Below are 22227 nucleotides of genomic sequence, written 5' to 3' on the forward strand. Positions count from 1 at the left end.
CAAGTTGTTCGAAGACAGTTTTTGCAAATACTTTGCAAATAACATTTGACTTCTTAGATGAGACCTTCCTCTTTTTGGGTGGTCAAACCATTTTCATTTCTAACTGTACCTCTAAAATTTGGTTTCTTTGAAACAATACACTTTCTTTTGATTTTTGTTAAGAAAACCAGAATTACTTTCTAGGACTAGACTTGGTGTTAACCAAGGCATGGTGCAAGAAACTTCAGTATGTTCTAAAAAAAGCTTTTATGAGTAACTGTGGAACAATCCATTCAATTAGGCAAGTTTCCTTTTATAGATATGAACTGGAGTTGGCTCATTCCCCAAAGAATCAGTCATTCTACCTTTTTCAAGACAGTTGAGTGTTTCTAAATCCTACAGTTTAATTCAAATATTCTCATAGTAATGAGAAATATTTTTTCGGTCATATCTCAGTAATAATTGCTAGCAAGGTGTTCATAAAGCTCACTGTGCAGTATGGGAAAACATTTCCAGTTTTTAGACTCATTTTGATTTAATCTGTAATTAAGACAGAGAGTAAATATATCCAGTCCAGCAGCTCTTAAAGAAATTAAACTACCACATAATAAGGGGTATGACCCTTCCGTGAGGCTCTAGAGGTATTCAGGCTGGCTCTGTGATGGTCAGCATATTTTCAAATGGTCTAGATTTTAAAGTAAAAGGTTAAATGTGAAAGTCTGTGGGTGATTCAAGGTAGCAAAGACAACGGTTAATAGGAAAGAATTAGAGAAAACCCTTACAAGAGCAAGAGACTGGGAAAAATAATTAGTCTGTGGCATTCACTGTGGACAGCTGTAAAGTAATGCAGCTAGAGGAGCAAAAATAACCTTAACTTTACATACTAAACAATGCGAACTAATAATTATCACTCAGGGAATGCAGCTTGTTATTCTAAGATGTTCTTTTATAAAAATATGTTGCTCAGCTTATTTGTCAATAACAGCACAAGAACTGAATCAGATCTTAATAGTTATTAGGAATAAAAATGGAAAAACAGAAGAAATCATCAGGCTGCTGCGTAAATCCATGGCGTGTTTGTGTCTTGGCTAGTGTTTACACTTCTCATCCTTTCAGCTCAAAAAGGCTATGGTGAAACTTTGGAAGGTGAAAAAGCGGATGAGCAAAGATATGAGAGTATTCCCGTATAACAAATGAGCAAACAGACTGTGATCTCCAGACTGGAAATAGGTCTATAAAATCATGATTTAGAAAAAGGATGTCTGTTCATTATCCCTTCCCAACCAAAAGATTTGGGAAAGGTGCTGGGGGAGAGGTATCACAGAAATTAAATTACCAAAGGGCAAGTTCAAAACAAACAGCTGGACTGTTTTTCCCACAGTGTATATTTTACCTGTGAAACTCCTTGTAACAGATGTTGAATTTACATGGGTTCAGCAAGGAGCTCGCTAAGTTGGTGGAAGGACAACCCATCAGGTGCAATGCAATATAAAGGTGCCACCTCTCATTCCAGGAGTGTCTGGGTCACAGAAGTCTCTGCAAGTTGGGACAATATTCTGAGAAAACATCACTTTATATTTTCTCTACTCTTGTGTTCTTCAAAGGCACCCATTACACCCTGATGTCAGAGACAGATGCTGGGCTGGGCAGACTCTTGGCCACTCTCAATGGTATTATTTGCTAGATAGCTCAGTATTTGGTGAAGTTCTAGTATGTCCCGGTTTCTTTCCTTGGTTTCAGTAATTGCTCTGCTTATTTACTGGAGATGGTTTCTTTTAATGGGCTTTGCTTATATTTCTCTGTAGTGCTATAATTCATATATTACTGTCTTACTGCATTTTACACCATTCAGAAAAGGTAAATGGATCTCAAAGTAGTCATATATTTATATTTACTCTATGGCTTAAAACATCACCAAATAACCTAAAGGGATGTCAATGAAAATGAGAATCCCATCCTCTGAGATCAGCCACAAGCATACTAAAGATGATAGACTTTACATAATTTATTACTTAACTAATATTTTGTTCAGCCTTTTAGATAGAATTTCACTGCAAAAATAAATTCCACCCACTCTTCAAATTCACTCCATTTTTATGGGATCCTATACATTAGTTTTGTCAAGGGTGTAGTTACTCTTAACTTGTGCCCTTCTGATGTGCAGATTATGTTGATAACTATAATGGAAGTCAATGAAAAATATACTTCATTACCTTGAAATGATCTGAAGTACCTGAGTAATTTTCATTTTAGCAGATTGTCTGCTAATGTGCGAAACAACAGCAAGAGGCCAGAAAAACATGTTTATCACTGTTATTTCTCTGCTTATTGAACATTAGATTACACTCACGTAAAACCCTGTGCAAACAAACAGCTTTATCTTTTTTTACAATTTGCTTTGTCATATGAGCTCTCACTGAGCTCTTCTTGGCTGTGCAAATGAAGCAACAAGGTTGTTTAAGGAAGTAAAGCCAGTTTATTTGACGGAAAACCTCAGGAAAACAGCATATCATTAAAAAATTTCCTAGAAGCAGAATTAATTTAGCCTTAAGTTTTGTTGCCTAAAAGCATGATCAATATGATTTTGTACTCCCTGTGCACTACTTGCCTTCTTTTGACAGAAGTAACATAAGAGAAAGAAAATCTCATTTGAGTCCCATTGATGTATCACTTCGGAAGGCAGCGAGATCCCTCCCGCACCAAAGTGTTCCAGACTATTTGCTAAGATGAGCGAGTGGAAAAGAATCGCTGCACTTCTGTCTTCCTCCTTCCAGCAAACTCTAAATGCAGACATGCAATTTCACATCAGCTAATGTGATCACATTATTGTCATGAGTTTGCTTAGGGATGGCAGGAGGGTTTCAAGGCCCCATGAGGAGGACTAGGATTTGTTTAGTTTTTTTACCCCTTAAAAAGAACAATAAAAATGAATTAGTAAGTTGTGTTGTGGGACCATAGTCTCATTTTTATATTCCTACATGCCAACAGTGCTTTAATGGAATAGAAAGGAAAATAAAACCTTAAATTGTGGAGGGGAGGGGGAGAGAAAAAAAAGCCAATCCCCCCAAAACAGATTTAAAAAAACCCTGCGTTTTAGCAGAGCCTGATTTTGCATTTTCTAGGGCTTAATACAACAGTTATTGCACAACCAGTGACTGCACCAAGATTGCTCCAATGTGAGAAATGTTGAGGGCTATAAAATATTTTGCGAATATTTTTAACCAGGGATCGACGTTAAGCTGATTAGCATAAATGTTTCTTTAATTGAAACAGAATTCCAGTTATTACAGAGTACTGCTCATACAAAGAAAGTCTCCACACTGAGAGTGAGACAGGCCAAATGCGATTTCATACAAATTGTCTGAAGGGGTTTCTTTCAGGCTCATCTCTTTGGTTTTTGTTTTGTTTTGATACAGGCATTTTGAGGGGTTTTGTGGTTGGGGTTTTTTTCTGTGTGTGTTTTTTTTAACATAAAAGGAAGTGGAGGTTATGCTGGCTCTGGGAGAAGATCTTATGATCTACAGCTGGTCACTGTTAGAGCAGCCCCGTGGTTTTTCAACAGTGTTGCAAAATTCAGCCCCGCTGCAGGAGAATTCATGGATCCAGGGGGCCTGGGCATGGATACGGCTGGAAGTCTTGGTGGGAAGTTTTGGGGCAATGGAGAGGGCTCATCCTCTCCTGCCCCACACACTTCCTCTGCTACCACTGCATCTACTAGGAGGGGTGGCAGCCAGCCTTGCTTTGAGTGGGTGCTGTGACTCATTTCCATTAGCCTCATAATATTTCAGACTTTACAAAAAACATCTAGATGAGGGAGGCAACCTGCATATGAGTAAAATGGGGTGTACGATTAACCTCACACCCTCTGTGGGAGAGATACTGCCTCTCTCTCACCAGCTTATCTCAAGGATGAAGCACAAGGAAAAGCCACATTTTATCATCTCTACTGGCTCCCTGTAATTCAGCCTTGTTCACTTGGGTTGCACTCACCAGGTTGCCAATGTCTCTGACTCAAGATAAAACAGACCCACCAGTAATTCAGACCAATCCCACGAAGGTATTGGAAGGTGGGGACTGAGACCTGGAATGCCTCACAGGACTTAATATTCATAATGAGAAGTTTGACCTGTTCTGGCAGCCAATTATACAAAACAATATACGTGGCTTAACACATTATTATCAGAGAGAAGGAAATCAAAGCCAAACTATGATCTCATTCTTCCATATAGTGTATTAACCTATTAAAAGATTTAGAGTACTTCATCACAGAAGTGAATTAATAATTAAATGGAAGATGTCCGGTGCTTTATCACATTTTATGTCTATACTTTGGTAAGAAGAGGGGCATTAGTTTATTTTAAGAAAAAAGCATCTTAACACTGATTCGGAGCTTTAAAATGAAAAACAAAGCCTCCATAGAATGTAATCCCAGTTCAAAAATAATAATTCCTTCCATAGCATATTTTTCAGGAGATGTGTTTATTTTTAAATGTAGATAATGATACATCCTTCATAGTGTACAGACTTTCTGCTTAGCTGTCTATTATTACAACTTGAATATTAGTTACTTTAATACAAATAGCTAAATACATTGGCAAAGACAAATGAAGCCCTAAAAAGAAATTACTGAACATCTGCTATTATGAATGAGTTTTTCATCTGTGACTATACTCAGCTTGTGTCAATACAAACTTTCAGGCACAACAAATTCCCTTGTGATGGTGCCTTTTCATCCGCACAATTATTGTATTCATAATTAAATATATATCTTTTAATTTTGATTATCTAGTTCTGCAAATTGTTCACAAAACAGAAGGCTAAGAATGACCAAACCTGATGCTGATAATCATTTTGGTTGATACCACGCGTTTGGGCTTTACACATCTTTTTCCTTTTATGTATGTTCTTAGTGTTCTGATATATAAATTAAATGAAAAAGAAAGCTTCTTTGAATCTTGAAAGGATAATTTACTATGAGTTCCAACCTACTACGACATGAGCAACAAGAAGATAGCACATCCCGATGGTACAGGACACAATCATCATAGGGAAACCTAACCTGAAACAACAAAATAAAGGAAAGATCAGTAAGGATACAATACTTTGTTCTCCAAGCAATTTATGAAAAGGAAATTTAAGTTATCCTACACATTTCAAGCCTCAAATGTACTTATAGCAGTGACAAAAGCATAGATGTACTGAGAGTAAGACAATGTCTAGGAGTCTAATAGTCAAGCTCACATTTCTACTTCCAGTCTATTTAAGAGATAAGTGGTCAAAATTATCATAGTATCATTGGTTTCAGGGCTTCTCTTCCAATTTACTCTGTCTCAGAATCTGGCATGTCTTGTTTTGTTGGTATTTTACCCCAGACAATATGCAACTATACAGGCAAAATAACAATTCTCACAAATTATGCAGCATTAGAATAGATCATCCGGTGTCCATCACTTCAGACTAGGTGTGTAACCCTGGTATGGCACTTTATAACTTAATCTATGGCTGAAAACTCATTAAATTGTTTCGCTGTCGATCTGCAGTCACATGCAGCTAATATTCCTCTTCTGTACCTCTCACCAGGTTTAACAGATTTGGATATTATTGGATTTTTGGAAAGAAATGCCAAGCAGCTGTAAAAGTGCTATAACTTTGCTGTTCTATCAAAACAGTTATTTGCTTTTCAACACAGATTAAACTTTTCAGATGACACTCAGATTTTACAGCTTTCTTTAGGCTGACAAACGCAGGCAGCGGAGACAGACAACTGGAAAGGATGTTGTGAAGTTGTCTGATTCCTACTTTGCTAGATTTGTAGGTCTTCCATATATGTGAAAAGAAGGGAGTTTTCTGAAACTTAAAAGCATTATTGTATGATACTGAGGGACTGTGAAGAATCACTGCTGTGATCACAGTCATTTGTTTTATGTTACTAAAATCACAAGGAAAACTGAGAAGAGAAATGATCATGCCATAAACGACCCTCCTTATGTAGTTTCTTTTGTCAAGTTCAGCCAAGAATTTCCGTAAACATCATCAAAGCATGGCAATGTTCTCTGAAGTACAGCATTTCATTTTTTCTCTTCCTTGAAGTAAGACCTGCTTATTATACGTGGATATGTTAGTTGTGCCTTTTTGCCTTGCTCGCTAGGGCCCCTCAGGAAGGTCCCTTGAGTCCATTTCCCTCTGTCATGGGTGATCAGAGCACTAATGAAGAGATGTCCATTTAGTAGGTGACAGGAGGACACCACTCTCTGAGCTTGGGTGGGTGAATAACTCCTTTTTTAGGAAGCTACAGCTAGAAAAGACCTCTTGGGGCATATAAGTGTGGCCCCCATCTCCTCAGGGTATGAAACCTCTTGAATAACATGAAAATTAAACTTCTCAGTGGCTCACTGCAATCTGCTCTTTCTACCTGCAGCCATGACATTGCTCTAAACCTTGAGATCCTCATGAGTCATGTTTCTTTCATTGCTGTTTTGCTGAAAAGCTGACTGAAGGAGGCATAGATGTGACAGCAGATCAGAGGTGCTTTCACCTTTAACAGTCATTGGTTCAAGTTACCGACAGGGGAATTTTACCATGAACAAGGGTCACTGCAAACACAAAAATAATCAGCCCTGACCTATAAAGTTTGCAGAATAATTAAGTAACAAACAAAACCCAAACACTGTAAAGAAATTGTTGGTATTATTTAGTGAAGATCAAGCTTGTCCGTAATGGCTGCTCTTGACCCACTGTCCAAGTGAGCCCATCTCACACACCGGTAGAAATAGAGGCAAACCAAGAACAAAAGGAAGCCCTTGCAAGGCTGGAAAATGTAGAAAGGGCAAGACTGTTAGGGCTGACAGATCATCTCGTTTCTGTCTCCTTGACATCCCTCTGAAAAAGCTGGCATGTCCCTTTGCCCGTGACCAAGTGTTGCCTACGAGATCTGCCCCAGCAGGACAGTTCCCATTCGTGGCTCCAGAAGCTCTCTCCTCCATCTCTCTGAGATTTAGGACCTGGTGTGCCAGTCTCTTCTGGCATTCTGTTAACAAGCACTATTATCGCTATTCTGGCTTCAGAGGCACTAATGTTAGGCTGATATTTGGAATTGAGAAAAGAGAAAGGGAGAGGAGAAAGAGAGAAAGGCTCGGTGTGTCCAAGTGGTGAAAGGTATGAAGAATTGTTATGAAGTGTCATAGGATTGTCACAGCTTTCAAATATTTCCTGAGAAGTCTGAAATGCATTTGGAAGATTTGTTTAGTTTGGGGTTTTTTTTGTTGTTGTTCATATGAACATGCATAAATATACTGCAGAAAAGTGTGATTTCTTTTCCAGACTGACTGGTCAGATTCTTGCTTTTGAATGACTCATTGAAAGAACTGAATCATTATTTAGTCACTAAACTATGATCAAGCTGATAATACTGTAAAACAGCAGAGCTAAAGTGTCTCTTGGAATTATTTTATAAAAAAGCAAAAAATAAATTAATTAATTTGATGGCTAGTCGACTGCTTCTCAGACCATTTATTTCCTGCTCTCAGCAAATCTGATCTCTAGCCCTCCCTAATCTCACTTAGATAAAAGCATCCAGATAGGACAAAAAAGCAAAACCAGCAATGGCTCTAGGAATAAAATAGCTCGGCTAAAAAATCCTCCTACATCCTTCAGTATATCTAATGAATGCACCCTGCAGCTGTGTCCCCGTGACAGGCTGGTGAACCGGAGATTGCTACAATTCTCATAAGAAAATTGGCTGTTGTTTGGCAGAAACCAGAATTTTATTGACCTTGCAGTTAGCAAACAATGACCTGGTACTGGGAGGAGCGAGGACGGTGCAGGTCTTAATCTGTACTAATGTACAACGCCTTTGTGAGGACTGTCAAGGGGAGGGAAGGATCCCAAAAGATTCAGTGCCTACTCGACCATTGAAAATAGAACAGAAAAGACAGCTCCAGCTTGGAGGAGGTCCGTACAAGAAAATAGGTGAATTATAGATGACCACATACGAGCATGCAGGAATTGTAATCATACCCCCACTGCCACAGTGCCAGTCAAATGTGTAGCTGGAGACAGACACAGCCTGTCTGGGGAGGAACCTCATTTCGTTTAGTATGGATGCTTGCATAGGGCACAACTACGAAGCCATTATTCTCATTGCATGGACAATTACCCCTCAACTTGAGGCCTGAATTTCAGGCCCCCTGGCCTGAGCACTAATGTAATTGGATCAAATTCAATGTTGAATTTGTGTACCAGGGAGAGAGGAGATAAAGTTCAGTAAGTATTAGTTACTGCAGTGTTAATCGATGACCTGAGTCGGTTCAGTGCCCTGTTATTGCTATTACATTATCCATTGCGCTCCTCCAAAGGAAGATACAGCTCCTGTCCCAGGCCACATACAACATAATATATTTAGGTACCTACATTTTCTTCAATTATATCAAATCTAAGAATGCATTTTAAATAATGTAAAAATTACTTCCAGCGACTCTCATTTTCAGCATACTCCTTGGAGTCAAAAAGTAGCATGTCATTCAGTTGTTTCTGCCCAGGAAAAAGGATCAGCAGAGTTCAGAAGTCATAAAAACTTTTCTCGCACTAAAACTTCAGCTTAGTAAGAAACACTAATTAGCATCTTTGTCATAAAAAAAAAAAGAAAATTTACACTGTCTTGTAATAGCATCTGATGTGACATTTTTATACATAAACTAAAGGAACAGGGCAGATGTATCCTGCACTGGGCAGTCTTTTCTTCCCTCTCCCACTCTGCAGACAGGGAGATACAGATGCCCTGCATGGCACAAAAAGTTCATCCCAACTGTCCGCAGCCGGCTCAGGGAGTTTTCACTGCTGCAGAGAGGGGTCGGATGCAAGGAATGTGTGGATGATAGGATCTAGCATTCACCCCACTCTTCTCTCCTTCTCTTCTTACTAGAAAGCTTAAACATAAAACTGTGATCTGAATGAAATCACCCAGTTTAAATATACTCAAGAAGCAGATGTTAGTTCAGTGTGAGATAGCGAGAGCATTTCGAGTGAGAGCCCTGGGGATTTGTCTTGGACAAAGTTTTACTTATTAATAACTGCAGCAATCTAGTAGTGAAAAGCTTGCAAATCGCCCCAGCACCAGAAAGATGCCAGACTCTATGGAGAACAGAATTCAGCATGTTCTTAACAAATCAAAATGAGAATTTGAAATGAATGAGATGAAACTCTGTGAAGGCAAGTATGATGTATTAGAAGTCAGACAGGGGCACAAAAACAGCAAGGAAAGTGAAGCTTTTCACTGGTAATGACCTAGTGATTTCTGATCCTGCATTGCTGCTAGATTTCTGGCCCTGTGTTTACTTAGAAGAAAAGGAAACTGGTATATGATTATGCTGGGAATAAATCACATTTTTAATGACTATCTACAGATGCAAATATTACCGTTTTCTTAGGTTATAAGTTTAACCAATATTATTTGCTAAACAATAATAGCGAAGCCTTTGGGGTCTGAATTGCATTTTCGTGGACAAACGGATCTCCTACAGTACCTTGCAGCTCTATTTTGTGATGCAAGAGGCAGCAGGACCTGGGAGGTACAAGACCCAGGTTCAGTGCCCTGTTCTGACTGATTTGGGACATGACATAGGAAACATTCTCACCCATAAAAATCACACCTATGGGCACTGCCTTCCTTGGCAGCTCATAACTTACACAGCCTGTGCATCCTCGAGGGGATCTGTGGAAGAAACATGCCTCCAAGGAAATGGGGAACCTTCAGTGGTTCCTCAATGGAAAAGCAATGGCAGAAACCTACCAAGACCAAACCACTGGCAGTGAAGGAAGCCTGGTGGTAGCCAGGGGTAAAAGTTAAAAAAGAGTTAAAGCTAACTTCTACTCCCACTTTAATTTGCAATTTAATGTGCAATTTAAGATACAATTTAAACTCAACTGGTGGAGTTTGCATCACACTTTTAAAATTTTGCTTTTCTCACTTCATATCAGTTTCATACTGCGAGATCTGTAGAAGATATAACCTCAACTTTGCAGAAAAGGACCTGGGGGTCCTAGTGGACACCAAGTTGAACCTGAACTACCAGTGCATCCTTGTAGCAAAGATGGCTAACGGTATCCTGGTCTGCATTAGGTAAAGTACTGCCAGCAGTTCAAGAGAGGTGATCCCTTCACTCTAGTGAGCACTGGCGAGGCCACACCTGCAGTACTGGGTCCAGTACTGGGCTCCCCAGTACAAAAGAGATATGGGCATACTGGAGAGAGCCCAATGAAGGGCCACAAAGATGATTAAGGGACTGGAGCATCTCTCATGTGAGGAAAGGCTAAGAGAGCTGGGACTCTTCAGTCTTGAGAAGGGAAGACTCAGGGGGAAACTCATCAATGTGTATAAATGCCTGAAGGCATGATGTAAAGAAGACAGAGACAGGCCCTTCTCAGTGGTGCCCAGTAACAGGACCACTGGCAATGGGCACAAACAGAAACACAGGAGGTTCCCCCTGAACATGAGGAAACACTTTTTCCACTGTGAGCATGACCAAGCACTGCAACAGGTTGCCCAGGGAGATTGTGGAGACTCCATCCTTGCAGATATTAAAAAGCCATCTGGACACAATCCTCGTCAATAGGCTCTAGGTGGCCCTGCTTGAGGGCGCCCTCCAGAGGTCCCTTCCAGCCTCAACCTTTCTGTGATTCTCACCCACCTACTTGTTCCTCTGTTCTTGAACACGGGATAAGAAAGCATCATCTGCATACCCGAAGATTGGCACGTCATCAGAAAATATTTAACAAAGGACAGATGATAGATAATTCTTCTCATTCTTGGACAGTCTTTCATCACTTGCAATGTTTTGCTTTGGAATTTTGATAATCTCAAACTCAATTTTCAAAGACCATCTAAATGCCTATGAAAGCAGCCCCAAAAATGAGACTCAGGTGTGGGTATACTTAGAAGATACATAAGGTTATTTCTGAATGAAAGGAAAGCTACATCTTTTAATGAAGTTTCATAATTTGATTTGCAAAGTAACTCATTTATATTTCTTTTCAACAAAAGGGTATAACCACAATATTCATTGATCTTTATGAAATGAATATATCATAACCCTCATGAACTGAACTCTAGAAGGATGTCTTTTTTAATGGAACATAGGACAATTTTACCTTGATGAAGAACAGAACCAACTAGTTAACAAAAGTTATATAGGTCTACATAAGTTACAGTGTAATGCAGTACAGCTCTGTGATCAAGCTCTTTTTCCCTAGCTCAGCTAGGAATACATAGCAGAGTGAAATCCTTTTTTTGAGGAAAAAGAGGAGAGGATAAAGTTACATTTATAAATGTAAGACTTGCTTGTGAATATTACAGTTTCTGAAGTTCTCCATATTTTTTCAGATTTATCCAAAGCAATCTATAAATTATTTGTACTAACATTCTTAGATATATAACTCATTTGCATTGTGATTATTTGCTGCCAAATTCTCCTATGAAGAGATTTTCTCAAAGGTTTATTTTGACTTTTGAACCTAATTGTTAAAAAAAGAAAACCTCAGAATTCCTTGGGGAAAAAAAAAATCCATTTTTATTAGCACTTAATTCTCTACCTTTTTTCTTTGGCTTTGGGAAGGAATGGAGACTGAAAAGAAAGATTTTTAATTTGCTGTCTGCCTTACTCTCAAAGGAGTAAGGAATCTTCCTTTTGGTCAGTTTCTCTGTTCTCATTATTTCTATGGTCACTTTCCTGTCATCCTATTTCTTTCTCCCTTTCTTTCAATGCAGACTGTCTTACAAGTCTCCTGTCATTTTGGCTGCGTCAGCCTTTCCATCATTCCAAGTTTTTGACATACTGATCCAGTTTATCTGAAAGGGAAATATGGACTTTACTAACAGCTTAAATAAAACAGAATCAAAATGTTTATCGCATGTTCACGACCCCTTCAAATCCAGACACCTGTTATAGCTTGGAAAACAGGTGGCTAAAACTGCAAGTGATCATTAATTGAACGTTAAATTGCTGTGAATTTCATATAGTCTGGAATTACATAAAAATTATAGTGTGGTTACCTACTAGTTACCATACACAGGAGTTACTGTGTAATTTAAATCACAGAACAAAACCTATAATCCTGTTTTCTTCTGATTGCTAAAATTATAATAATTTCTCATGATATTCTATCTGTTTTGAGTCTATGCCAAAATTTCCTATAGAGTCACTGCCAGGAGTGAACCTGAGATAGGGAAAATCAGATCCCGAGTAAGAAAATGTAAAGGTGTTAGGTTTTGCCTCCCACAATCTAGGTCATCCTTCTAAAAATGGTTTGCTATAACCTCAACATTTTAATGTGCTGAATGAGCGATGGGCCTTTCCTTGGCCTCCCAAAATTCTAATTATCTAAAGAAAAAAGTGCAAACTTTCATTGCAAGGCAATAATTTGCCAGCTCCACCTGGCAGATTCAAATGACTATTGATAGAATATTTGTTGCAGTATCTGTCTAGGTCTTTGTGGTACAACTGAGATGAAATCCAGGACTGTCAGAACAAGTGACTCTGACAACTATGCAATACTATTCATACATGGTAAGCTAGCAACCTGTATGAAACACTGTGGAAAAAAAAAAAAGAAAAACACATCAATTTTAATAAAAAAATACTGTACCTGATTATTTAAAAAATCAGCAAGACACAAGTTATTAGATGACAACAGCATCTAACCATTTTTTTTAGGACTAAACATACAGTTCCAATAGGAAATAGTGAAATCCTGGGGACTTCCTGGGGAAATCCAGGAAAGAATAGAGCTCAAGTGCAGAAAAACATGAAAACACAGATAGAACTAACTAGAACATTAATCTATCATGTCCTATCATACGATAGAACATTTTACAACATAACACTGGTAAATTTGTGGAAGTTATTTTTCCCACTATCCTTGTGATTCTAATATCTCCTTAAATGAACAAATTCATATTAATAATTTGGCAACATGCACAAGGTGTTCAAAACCTTGTATCTGGGTGACGAACGGGGAAAAAACAGTAACATTCCACATTTACCCACATGGCCAATGTAAATACCCCACATTTAAATGAGAAAAAGAATGACTTTAGTCAAGCTCACTGCTGTCACTGGACGTAAAAGAAGCTAGACTCAGACCTTTGCACTTGTTGGGATGCATTTTACTAAATTTATACAGCACGCTCAAATCCAGGTTGCCTGGCTCTATAGATTAGGCCTCAGTGGGATACCCATTATAGAGAGAGACATGCACAAACCAATGGCCTGAAAAATATCTTAAAATTAAATCACTATTTTAAGGATAGGAATAATTGCATCCTAACCTAGAAAACACATTTAAGTGTTTTGCTGGATCAGGAGTCAAACAGACAAATCAAGTGACCCCAGACACCTCATCTCTAGTCTCTTTTGGAAGATATCCAAAGGCAGGAAAGCCAATATAATAATAAGACAGTACGATTCCCCTGTGTTCCCATCTTTCCTTCACCCATAGAAGTTTTCTATGGCTTTTCTCCATCTATCTGCCCTATGGCATGGAACACCTGTCAGAGTCTCCAACAGATAAGTTCCAGCTTCAAGTAAAAATGTAGTTACTCTTGACATGAATGACACAATTACCCAAAGCAACTCAAAAGATTGGCCCAAGTTAACATCGCTTGCTTTCTGCCTGACTACCGATATCTAGAGCGAACCAACCATGCTTGAACACGTCGGGCACATTCTTCTCCCAAGAAGGCTTGCACCAGCCAACCTTTGGCTGAGGTGAGAGCCAGGAAAATAGAGAGTAGAGGAATTTCTGCTCGGTAGAGTCCATTTAAAAGAGTATATTATCTCTCTTTTGTATCAACAGATACTCTCAAGAAACATACAGTATACAATGTTAAAGCTCCAAAGTGAGCTGTAAAAAACTATGGAAGTTTATCATCAAAGCAGTAACTCCATTCTCTGCCAGGCAGACAAAGGCAGGTTGTTATGACTATTTGAAAACAAGAGATGTTATATGCTGCATGTTGGCAAAAACTAATATGTCACAGATTGAATTTTAGTTCTGTCTTTAGTCAGATGATTTTTCTCAGTTTTGCAATGTAAGATACTTGATTTTGTTTCTAGCATTTGTGCTCCAGAGAGACCAAAGCGTTGCAAGCACAGTGTTTATTGTTAGCGCCAATGTGCAGCTAGACAAATTGTTTACCACTACATTCACCAGAGCGGAGATAAATTCTACAAACTTAATTTGCACACCTTCTAGAAAATTCTACTGGTAAATTTAGTTTAAATAGTTTCAATTCACATGAGTTTCTGGTCCATTTAATGACAATTTTTTTTTTTTAATTGCCAAGACTATTTGAGTCCCCAAATAGTCCCTAACAATCCCTTACTTGGTGCTTTAATATGAAAATCCTAGAAGCAGAGTAGACTTTCCATTCATTATTAGGGGAACATTTTCTATATAGACAGGCAAGTTCCCTTCCTGCCTACTGAAGTAGGACATGTCGTGATAAAGTATGGCATAAAGATTCAAGATGATCTGCTAGTGATTTTTTGAGTTTATCACAACTTCATGTCACCCTTGGATCTATTGTTGTATATTAGCAATATATTTGCACTCCACATCCTCCAGATACACCCGAAAATAAGTTTAGTCCTCAATTTGTTGCTTCTGGTTTTGTTATGAGAGCTTCACGTCATTCTAAAAACCAGGAAATCAAACTATATGAAATTGATTCAGGTCCTTAGGAAAGCCATGCTTATTCCTCTCCCACACATCTGTGTAATAAGGTGTAGTTGTGTGTCTGAGTTTAAGATGATTAAAATCATCACGGACAACTAGAAGAGAAAAATCAATTAAGTCTGTCGTCTCTTAAGGATACCCAGGTACTGATTGTGAGCACAAACCTCAGTATTCCTGGAAGTGAATTGTTCTCATGAATTGTTTGGACGGTTCTGATATAAATATTCTGCTAATCGGATAGATTTATACAAAACTAGTGAGATTACTGTGAATGCATTACGACTGCTGAAATAGATTTTGCAATGTTTACAGTTAGTGTTTCTGTATTTTATGAAACATTTAAGATATTGTAAGCTCACTTCTGACAATTATATGCTTTTTGTTTTGCAAAAAGTGAATTTGAGGCATATCCACATTTTTGTTTTTGTAGCTCAAACCTCGCTGCTATAGAAATTTCTCATAAAGTGTTTTGTCTATTTTTGAAACAAACTGTATCTACAAAAAAATTTTATACTACAGTATTTTTCTACATGGTCTAAACAAATGGAAGATAATGGATATGGCAGAAATTAACTGTGATTTATTTAAATTCCAAAATGATTCAAATTAAATAACCTTTACTTCCTCTGCATTATCTTGGCTTTTTCTCAGTGAGGATTCAGGAATGAAAGTTGCCTGAATCTTATTTCCATAAATGTCCTTAATCCCAGCCCTCACAAATGGTATCTTGGGGCACTTTTCTTAGTGGTTTTGTTGTTGTTGTTGTTTTTTTTTTTCCTCAATGTGCTCTTTTATTTTGATTAAAGCACAAGATAAAAGGAAAATGACATTTTACAGTAGAGATTAATCAGTCAAGTCTTTAATAATTTCAACAAAGCACTCTCAGCTATTCCAAAATCCCTGGACTTTGCTAAAAAGCCAGATGCTACATAAGAAAGAGTATGTTCCACCCCATTCCCCTCTCCTCTTTCTCCCTGCTTTGAGACTCCCATTCATGTGCCATATAATGTGATGACAGAGAACTCCTGTACAGCAGTTTAGCAGAACAAAAGAGCAATGTAATTGCATTTTAAATTAAAAAGTAGAAGGATGTTTCCTGTGCACTAATGATTATTTTTCATTATGAACTCAGCAGATGCCTCCTGATAAAATGTTGTTGATGTTGTAAGGCCAGTAAACTTTCCACCACAAACCCTATGCTTTAGGTCATCCAGTCTAAGACAAGAGCAGAGAGTGAAGATTTTCATTCCAGCAGGATGCACCCTGGAGGCTTCTCTCCCGCCCACCATGAAATGCCAACCAAAGGCAGATAAGGGGGCAGCTGGAACCTCCCGAACCTTCTCTGCCATCATGGTGCACTGCAGCGTACAGGTCTTCCAAGCCCAGAGAAGGTACAGATCTGAGGTCTTACGTGCTCACTACAAGAAAAGCTTTTATTAACTACAGGTCTAATTTTAAGTGCACTAACAAACTAAGGTTAAATAAAGTGAATTCTATTCTAAGTAAGTACATCATTTCCTCAGCATCTTAAAGCTCCCATATACAAAGCATTAGACAAATAAATACTATACAAATATATCCCTCCAGACTGTCACAGATATATAAGAGGAGACCTAACAGATGGACAAGGTAGAAAAGGTTTATTATAGAGAGGCAGTTAAGTACCACTAGCAGGATGTTTTGACACAGGCTAGCTACATGACCAGTTCACAGGTGTTGCACGACAATCAGAAGCATCAATTGGAATTCAGTGTCTAGTTGCTATAGATGGCAGATAACCCTTAAGGTGCTTCAAATTGAAAGGTCAGAGCTTCAGAAACTCTGATTCTCAACTCCTAAAAATGCACTAAATTTTCAGAAGTTTTTTTGAGAAAGACCACATTAGTCCCAATGTTGTCATCTAACCCACACCGTCATGAGTGTTACTCAGGCCTGCATTGGGAATAAGGATTAGGGAGTGACTGAAATCAGGGAAAAACAGGAATAAAATTATTAGACTTTTTTTTTAAATTATAAAGACATTTTACTATCTTCATTTTTTCAACTAGTGGGTGAAAACTAAGCTGGTTGCTTCACAAACTTCTGCCTTCCTCCTCCCATCTCCACCTCTGCAGTTGAAGAGCTGGATTGCTGCTCCAGGAATCCAAGCATGCACCAGCGACCCACCTGGGCATCGTTTCATGGGCCTACACTTAGCTTATAATATGACACAGGAGTGTCGTGGAAGTTCCCCAGCAAGTGAGTTATGCAGGAGACCGTATGTTCTGGGCCAACCATTTACACCAAGGCTACATGCACCCCAGTCTTCCTCCTTTACTGCTTTGGTTGTTGCATTTTCTTTTGGACAGCTTGTACAATCAAGCGGTTGGTTTAAGTGTCATCAAGTGATTCTGAACCATCCCTAAGTCTCCCCGCAAATTCACAGTATTACCTTTCTAAAATATCAGGATCATTGTTTCAGATATGTTTAAGACATTTTCCATTTTAGTTTATTTCTCTGAATTTGGCCCTTTCAGCTAAGGTCAATAGACTTTATATTTCCTGTGTTAGAAACAGAAGGTACAGCGATGCATTCTGATGCATTTCATCTGTAACATTATGAAACAAAATCTTAAGAAGCTTGGCATTAATATCCTTACAGTACTAGAGATGGAATATGAGTATCTCTTGACTGTGTGGAATAATTTAGGGGTTTTTTTCTCCTTTGTGTTTAGAAAGTCTATTCTTTAGATAATTACATAGCACTAGGAAAACAAATTACATGTATGGATGCCATTTAATTTTGAGCCTCTAGCAGGTTTTTTTCAGACTTTTTTATCAGCAAGTATTAAAAAAAAAGGATTAATAACAAACAAACCTGCAAAACCTTATCTAATTTTCAGGAATAGCTTTCACACCTTCTCCCAAAAAAGCAGCACTTAGTCACTATCAGTTTAAAACCAATGTAATTACATAACCATTACCATTTTAGCCTATTGATTTGCCTATATGTTTAAAACTTCAGAGTACTCCTACTTAAGTAACCCTCACTGAAGCTGAACAACAGCAAGTGTTGACCAGGAAGTTATTATTCAAGTGGTTTACTAGTTCTGTTTAAATTAATGCAATATTGCATTAATTATAACGTATAAATGAGGAAGATTATAATTTCTAAAAGTTATCAAAAATCACTACTAAGTTCAAGCAATAAAAAAGCAAAGAATATAGTAAATACTACCACCACATCTTTTGTGTGAGAAATAATGTCTGGTTTACAAAAAAGAAAATAAAAACCTATTTACTACTCCATGAAAACTAAACCATCAAACTTCCTTTAAGCAGTTCTACTTTCAAATGCCTTGTAATGAAAATAATGTATGAAAACATGAAATCCTCCTTTCTTCTGATCACGTTGGGATACACCAGGATAGTCTGTTTGACACATTATTAATAATGAAGGGAAAATCACCTCGCTAGTTCTATTAAAAATCTCAAATTATTTGATAAAATGAAATGCCATGAAAAAATATGATGCTCATATAATTCCAAATGTCTGTATGATGCTTGGGCAAGCAAACATCATGCTTGGGATAAAGCAAACTCAAGCTGAGTAGGTATTAATACACTGTCTTAAGAAGACTTATTAGTCAGGGTTCATAAGGCAAAGGTGTATGAGCTTTATACTGACAGCATTTTCTGAGTTTCCCAGACTTCATGTCTCTTCCTGCCACTTAAGTTACCTTTGTGTTTGGATCTCTTGCAAATTGTTTTTCCAAACAATGTTTAGAGATACAGAATTTTGCCAAGCAAATATTCTCAATCCAGCACTTTCTGACTAATTCTGGTAATTGCTAAAGTACCATATCCAATTAGAAAATCACTTCCTAATTTCAATAGTCTTTGAATAGGACTCTTGTTCAGCAACTATAGTGACTGTCTAATCAAGTTGAGCATGTTGCAATTAACTGGAAATTTGGTACTTGATATAATAACTATAGCAAGTTGCAAAAAGTAGGATTTTTTTGAATAACAAAAACTACTTATACCGGCACATATGACACTACATGAGAATTCAAATATGTCTTGCTCAAAGCAAACAACTGTATGTGTTTGGTGTGTGTATGGTTGGACTTGGTGTGTGTATGTTTGGACTCAATGATCTCAAAGGTCCTTTCCAACCATGAAGATTCTATGATTCTATGTGAATTTTATATCAACTTCCAGGTGGATGAAAAACAGAAACTGACTTAGAACAGTTTGGCTTTTTATCTCTCCAAGTCAAATCACAAAAAACATGGAACCACTTCATTGATTCTGCTCTACTCGCAATCCTCTCTGCTGAACTTGTTCCCTTCTCAAACTCCTCTTCCTTCCTTCTCCCACCAACTCACTTATACCCAGCTTCAGACACACAGTTTGTCAGAACAGATCTATCTTCCACCTGGCTGTTTATGAGCTCAAACCCCGTTGTTCCTGGGCATACATCTCACACTCTCTCTCCCCCCTTACTGAAGGCAGTGGTGGCCTCACACCTTGCCATAAAATACTTGATCTTCCAGTGGTCAGAAAGGCCAGTGGTGGCAATAACCAGCCAGGACCCCCAAGAGGATTTAGAGATTTGTTTTTTCAGCTAGGAAATGTCACCCAGACTCATGTAAGAAAGGAGATTTTTCAGTCCAGTCTCAAAATCATGAGTCACACCCGGACTCACATCACTGTGCTCTCATTTCAGGGAGCAGTAGGGTGGCTGACCAGCTACTTGTTTCTTTAAAATCCAAAGGCACAAATGATCAATGTATGTCTAACTCTAAATAACAATAAGCAGATTAATAAAACACTCTAACTAAATCATCATTGCAATGGCATCAGTTTCCTTATATAGAAGCTCTTGGCCGCAGTCCCTCCATGTTAATCATTCCTACTTGCGTCTCCCTAAAGCTGAGCGTCACCTCTGCTTTGCTGCCTGCCATTCTCAATTATTTTTGTTTTGCCTTTTGATGCTATGTCTAGTAAAGACTCCTTCACACCCTCTCCTGTCTGTTTCACCACAGCTATGCTTTCAAAGGCAATTCATATATATGTGAGAAAAGAATATATGTTGTGGTACACACCACTACGAGTCTACATCTGAGCTATTGGCCTTTCTAGGACAGAATTTGTTTGACTTTTATTAGTTATTTCTGTTACAATGAAATGAATCGCTTTCTGAAAGTTATTTCTCTCCACTGAGTACAATGAGAGCTGGGGCGTGGAAGTAAAGATATCAACACTGTAGAATGGACAAGTGAGGTGAGGTGAATCTTTCCTTTACTGAAAAAAAGCTCTATGAACACTGGAAAATAACGAAGCCTTATTTCCTGCCAATTTGTGTCTTAAGTTTGATGGACTTTCTGTCTAAGTAGAAATCTCCAGCTGAAGCTTTCTTCCATAACTTATAATGACACTCGCCTGCATGGATCTTTTTCAGTGCGTATAGAAGTGTGGGCTCAGACTGCACTTTCCCTCAGTGGGAATACTAACAGAGTTTCTTTTCCTCTTCCCAGCCACTGACTTTGATGAAATTTCAGGGATTTTAATTATATTTGAGAAATCGAGCCCCTTTTCCCTGCCATCCTCTCCGCTGTCAAAAGTGTTTGAAGTTGATAAGCACATTCAGAAGTTATTAGGTGGGAAACACAGAGACACATTCACAGTAGTATGATTGCACAGGAAACCAGATGAAAAGTTAGGCTTTGATGGAGAGAGAGGAACAAAAAGCTTTTCAAAAGCATTCTTTTTTCTGAAATGTACTTGTTACAAGCAACTAACTGATCTTGAGATGTGCCAAAAGCTTACCTTGATATAACTCAAGAATGATTAGAGAAAGGGATCTAGCTTTGCATGTGCTTACATTATATAGCTCCAGTCTCCAACTTATTATCAAAATGCTTAAAGGCGTGGGAAGGTAACGGGGAAGAGAAAGTAATGTGAAGTTAAAAGTCAGCATGAATTAGCATACATTTTGATTTGAGTTTCCATGTAATCCCTGAGGAATTGTTAAGTTAAATATAAAAACTAAAATTCAGTTATTAAGTTATAAAAAAGAAAAGTTATTATCACAATTCAACTGTAAATTTCAAGGCAATGTTAACTAGTGTGCTGCTGTTGACAGTCCCACAATATATATGTCAGAATTCAGTAAGAATTAGAGAAGTGAGGTTCCATTCACTAAAACATTTTAAAACAGCTATATGACTTAATAAGTTATCTCTAACAAAGTTCAAATAAAATGAGCATTCTAATCAGTTTACTACTCAGATGTATACCTACTGAACATGAAAACATTGCTGAAGTAGGGAATAATTTATCATTATCGCTCAAAGTGATAATACTTCTGCATGCAGTCTGTATTCTGAATAGTTATATATTCTGAATACTGTTCAAAAGTCTCACAAAGCGAAAAATTAATATTCCAGCAGTGTACCTCATAACTAAAATGTCAAATTATTCTTATGATGAAGAATAATACCTGCCAAAATACAAAGAACAAGGGAACTGCTTGTATGTCTTGGTTGAAATTATTAAAAATGAAAAATGTATTTGAGGTTTTTTTCTAAATGCAACTGCATCATTAGTTTGCACCAAATATACCATGCTCTAGTAGCTACAATGGAAATAAACAACTTGCACAAGCGTCACTGAAGTAATTTATTTAATGATAAGCTACAGCACATATTTAGTATTTCAAATTCTTCTATGCATTGACATACTAATTGCTAGCACTTCAGAATATACACTGACTAAATATACTTTGTGTCAGAAGAATATACTCACTAGATTTTCTGTACAATATTCAAAACATGGGGTAATCTTAGCAACCATTTAAGTGAGGAGATACTTATTCTGCAGTCTGACTAGTACAATGACAGAACAATAAAGTCCACATAAACAAGTGAAGCAATTGCAGATTTAACCAATGGCTTTTTGAATGTCAGTGTACCAGACATAAAGCTTCTTTTCCTTGGTATTTATGGCAGAGAAAGGAAATTAGACAAAAAAATAAGCCAAAAAGCCCTGCAAGGGCAACAATGAAGTTATACGTTACCTGCTACCTATTTCTCCTTGTAAAGAGCATAAATCTTTTGCAATACTCAAAACATCTGATGGGGTCAGCTGTACTCTCTAATGCAGGTCATGGGGTTCTCCTCCATGTTAGTGTGTATATATATGTATTGAAAATTAGGATTTTCCTCGACTAAACTGTAAAGTACTACAGTCAAGTGCAGATTTCATTTCAGGCCTCAGCTTGGCCTTCAACCTATTTCTTTTATTTTTTTTTCTTCAGTCAGTGACAGAAATTTTAAAAATACTTTATAATACCAGAGCATTTCATTTTATTGACAACAAAGTCACTCTCACTAATGTTCGCTCCACTGACCTCTTAAGTGAAACTAGAAGCAATGTTTCTTCCTCGTCCTCCCAGCAAAGTCACTGGCTTTGACACAGCTGCCTGTACTATTCTTGACTTTGGAGGTTGCTTCATCTTCGAGCTCTCCTCTG

At 37.8% G+C, this 22227-nt stretch overlaps 1 protein-coding gene across 1 annotated transcript in view; it reads right to left on the reverse strand.

The window, feature by feature from the left end:
* Nucleotides 1-4950: 4950 nt before the first annotated feature.
* OCA2 (OCA2 melanosomal transmembrane protein) overlaps nucleotides 4951-22227 on the reverse strand; it is a 171804-nt gene continuing 154527 nt past the window's right edge. Inside the window, exon 23 of the mRNA XM_054219851.1 lies at nucleotides 4951-5038. Coding sequence (XP_054075826.1) covers nucleotides 4951-5038 — 88 coding nt within the window. The remainder of the gene's footprint in view (nucleotides 5039-22227) is intronic.

This window comes from Rissa tridactyla, chromosome 1 (genome assembly GCF_028500815.1).
Source record: "Rissa tridactyla isolate bRisTri1 chromosome 1, bRisTri1.patW.cur.20221130, whole genome shotgun sequence".
Classification (NCBI taxonomy): Eukaryota; Metazoa; Chordata; class Aves; order Charadriiformes; family Laridae; genus Rissa; species Rissa tridactyla.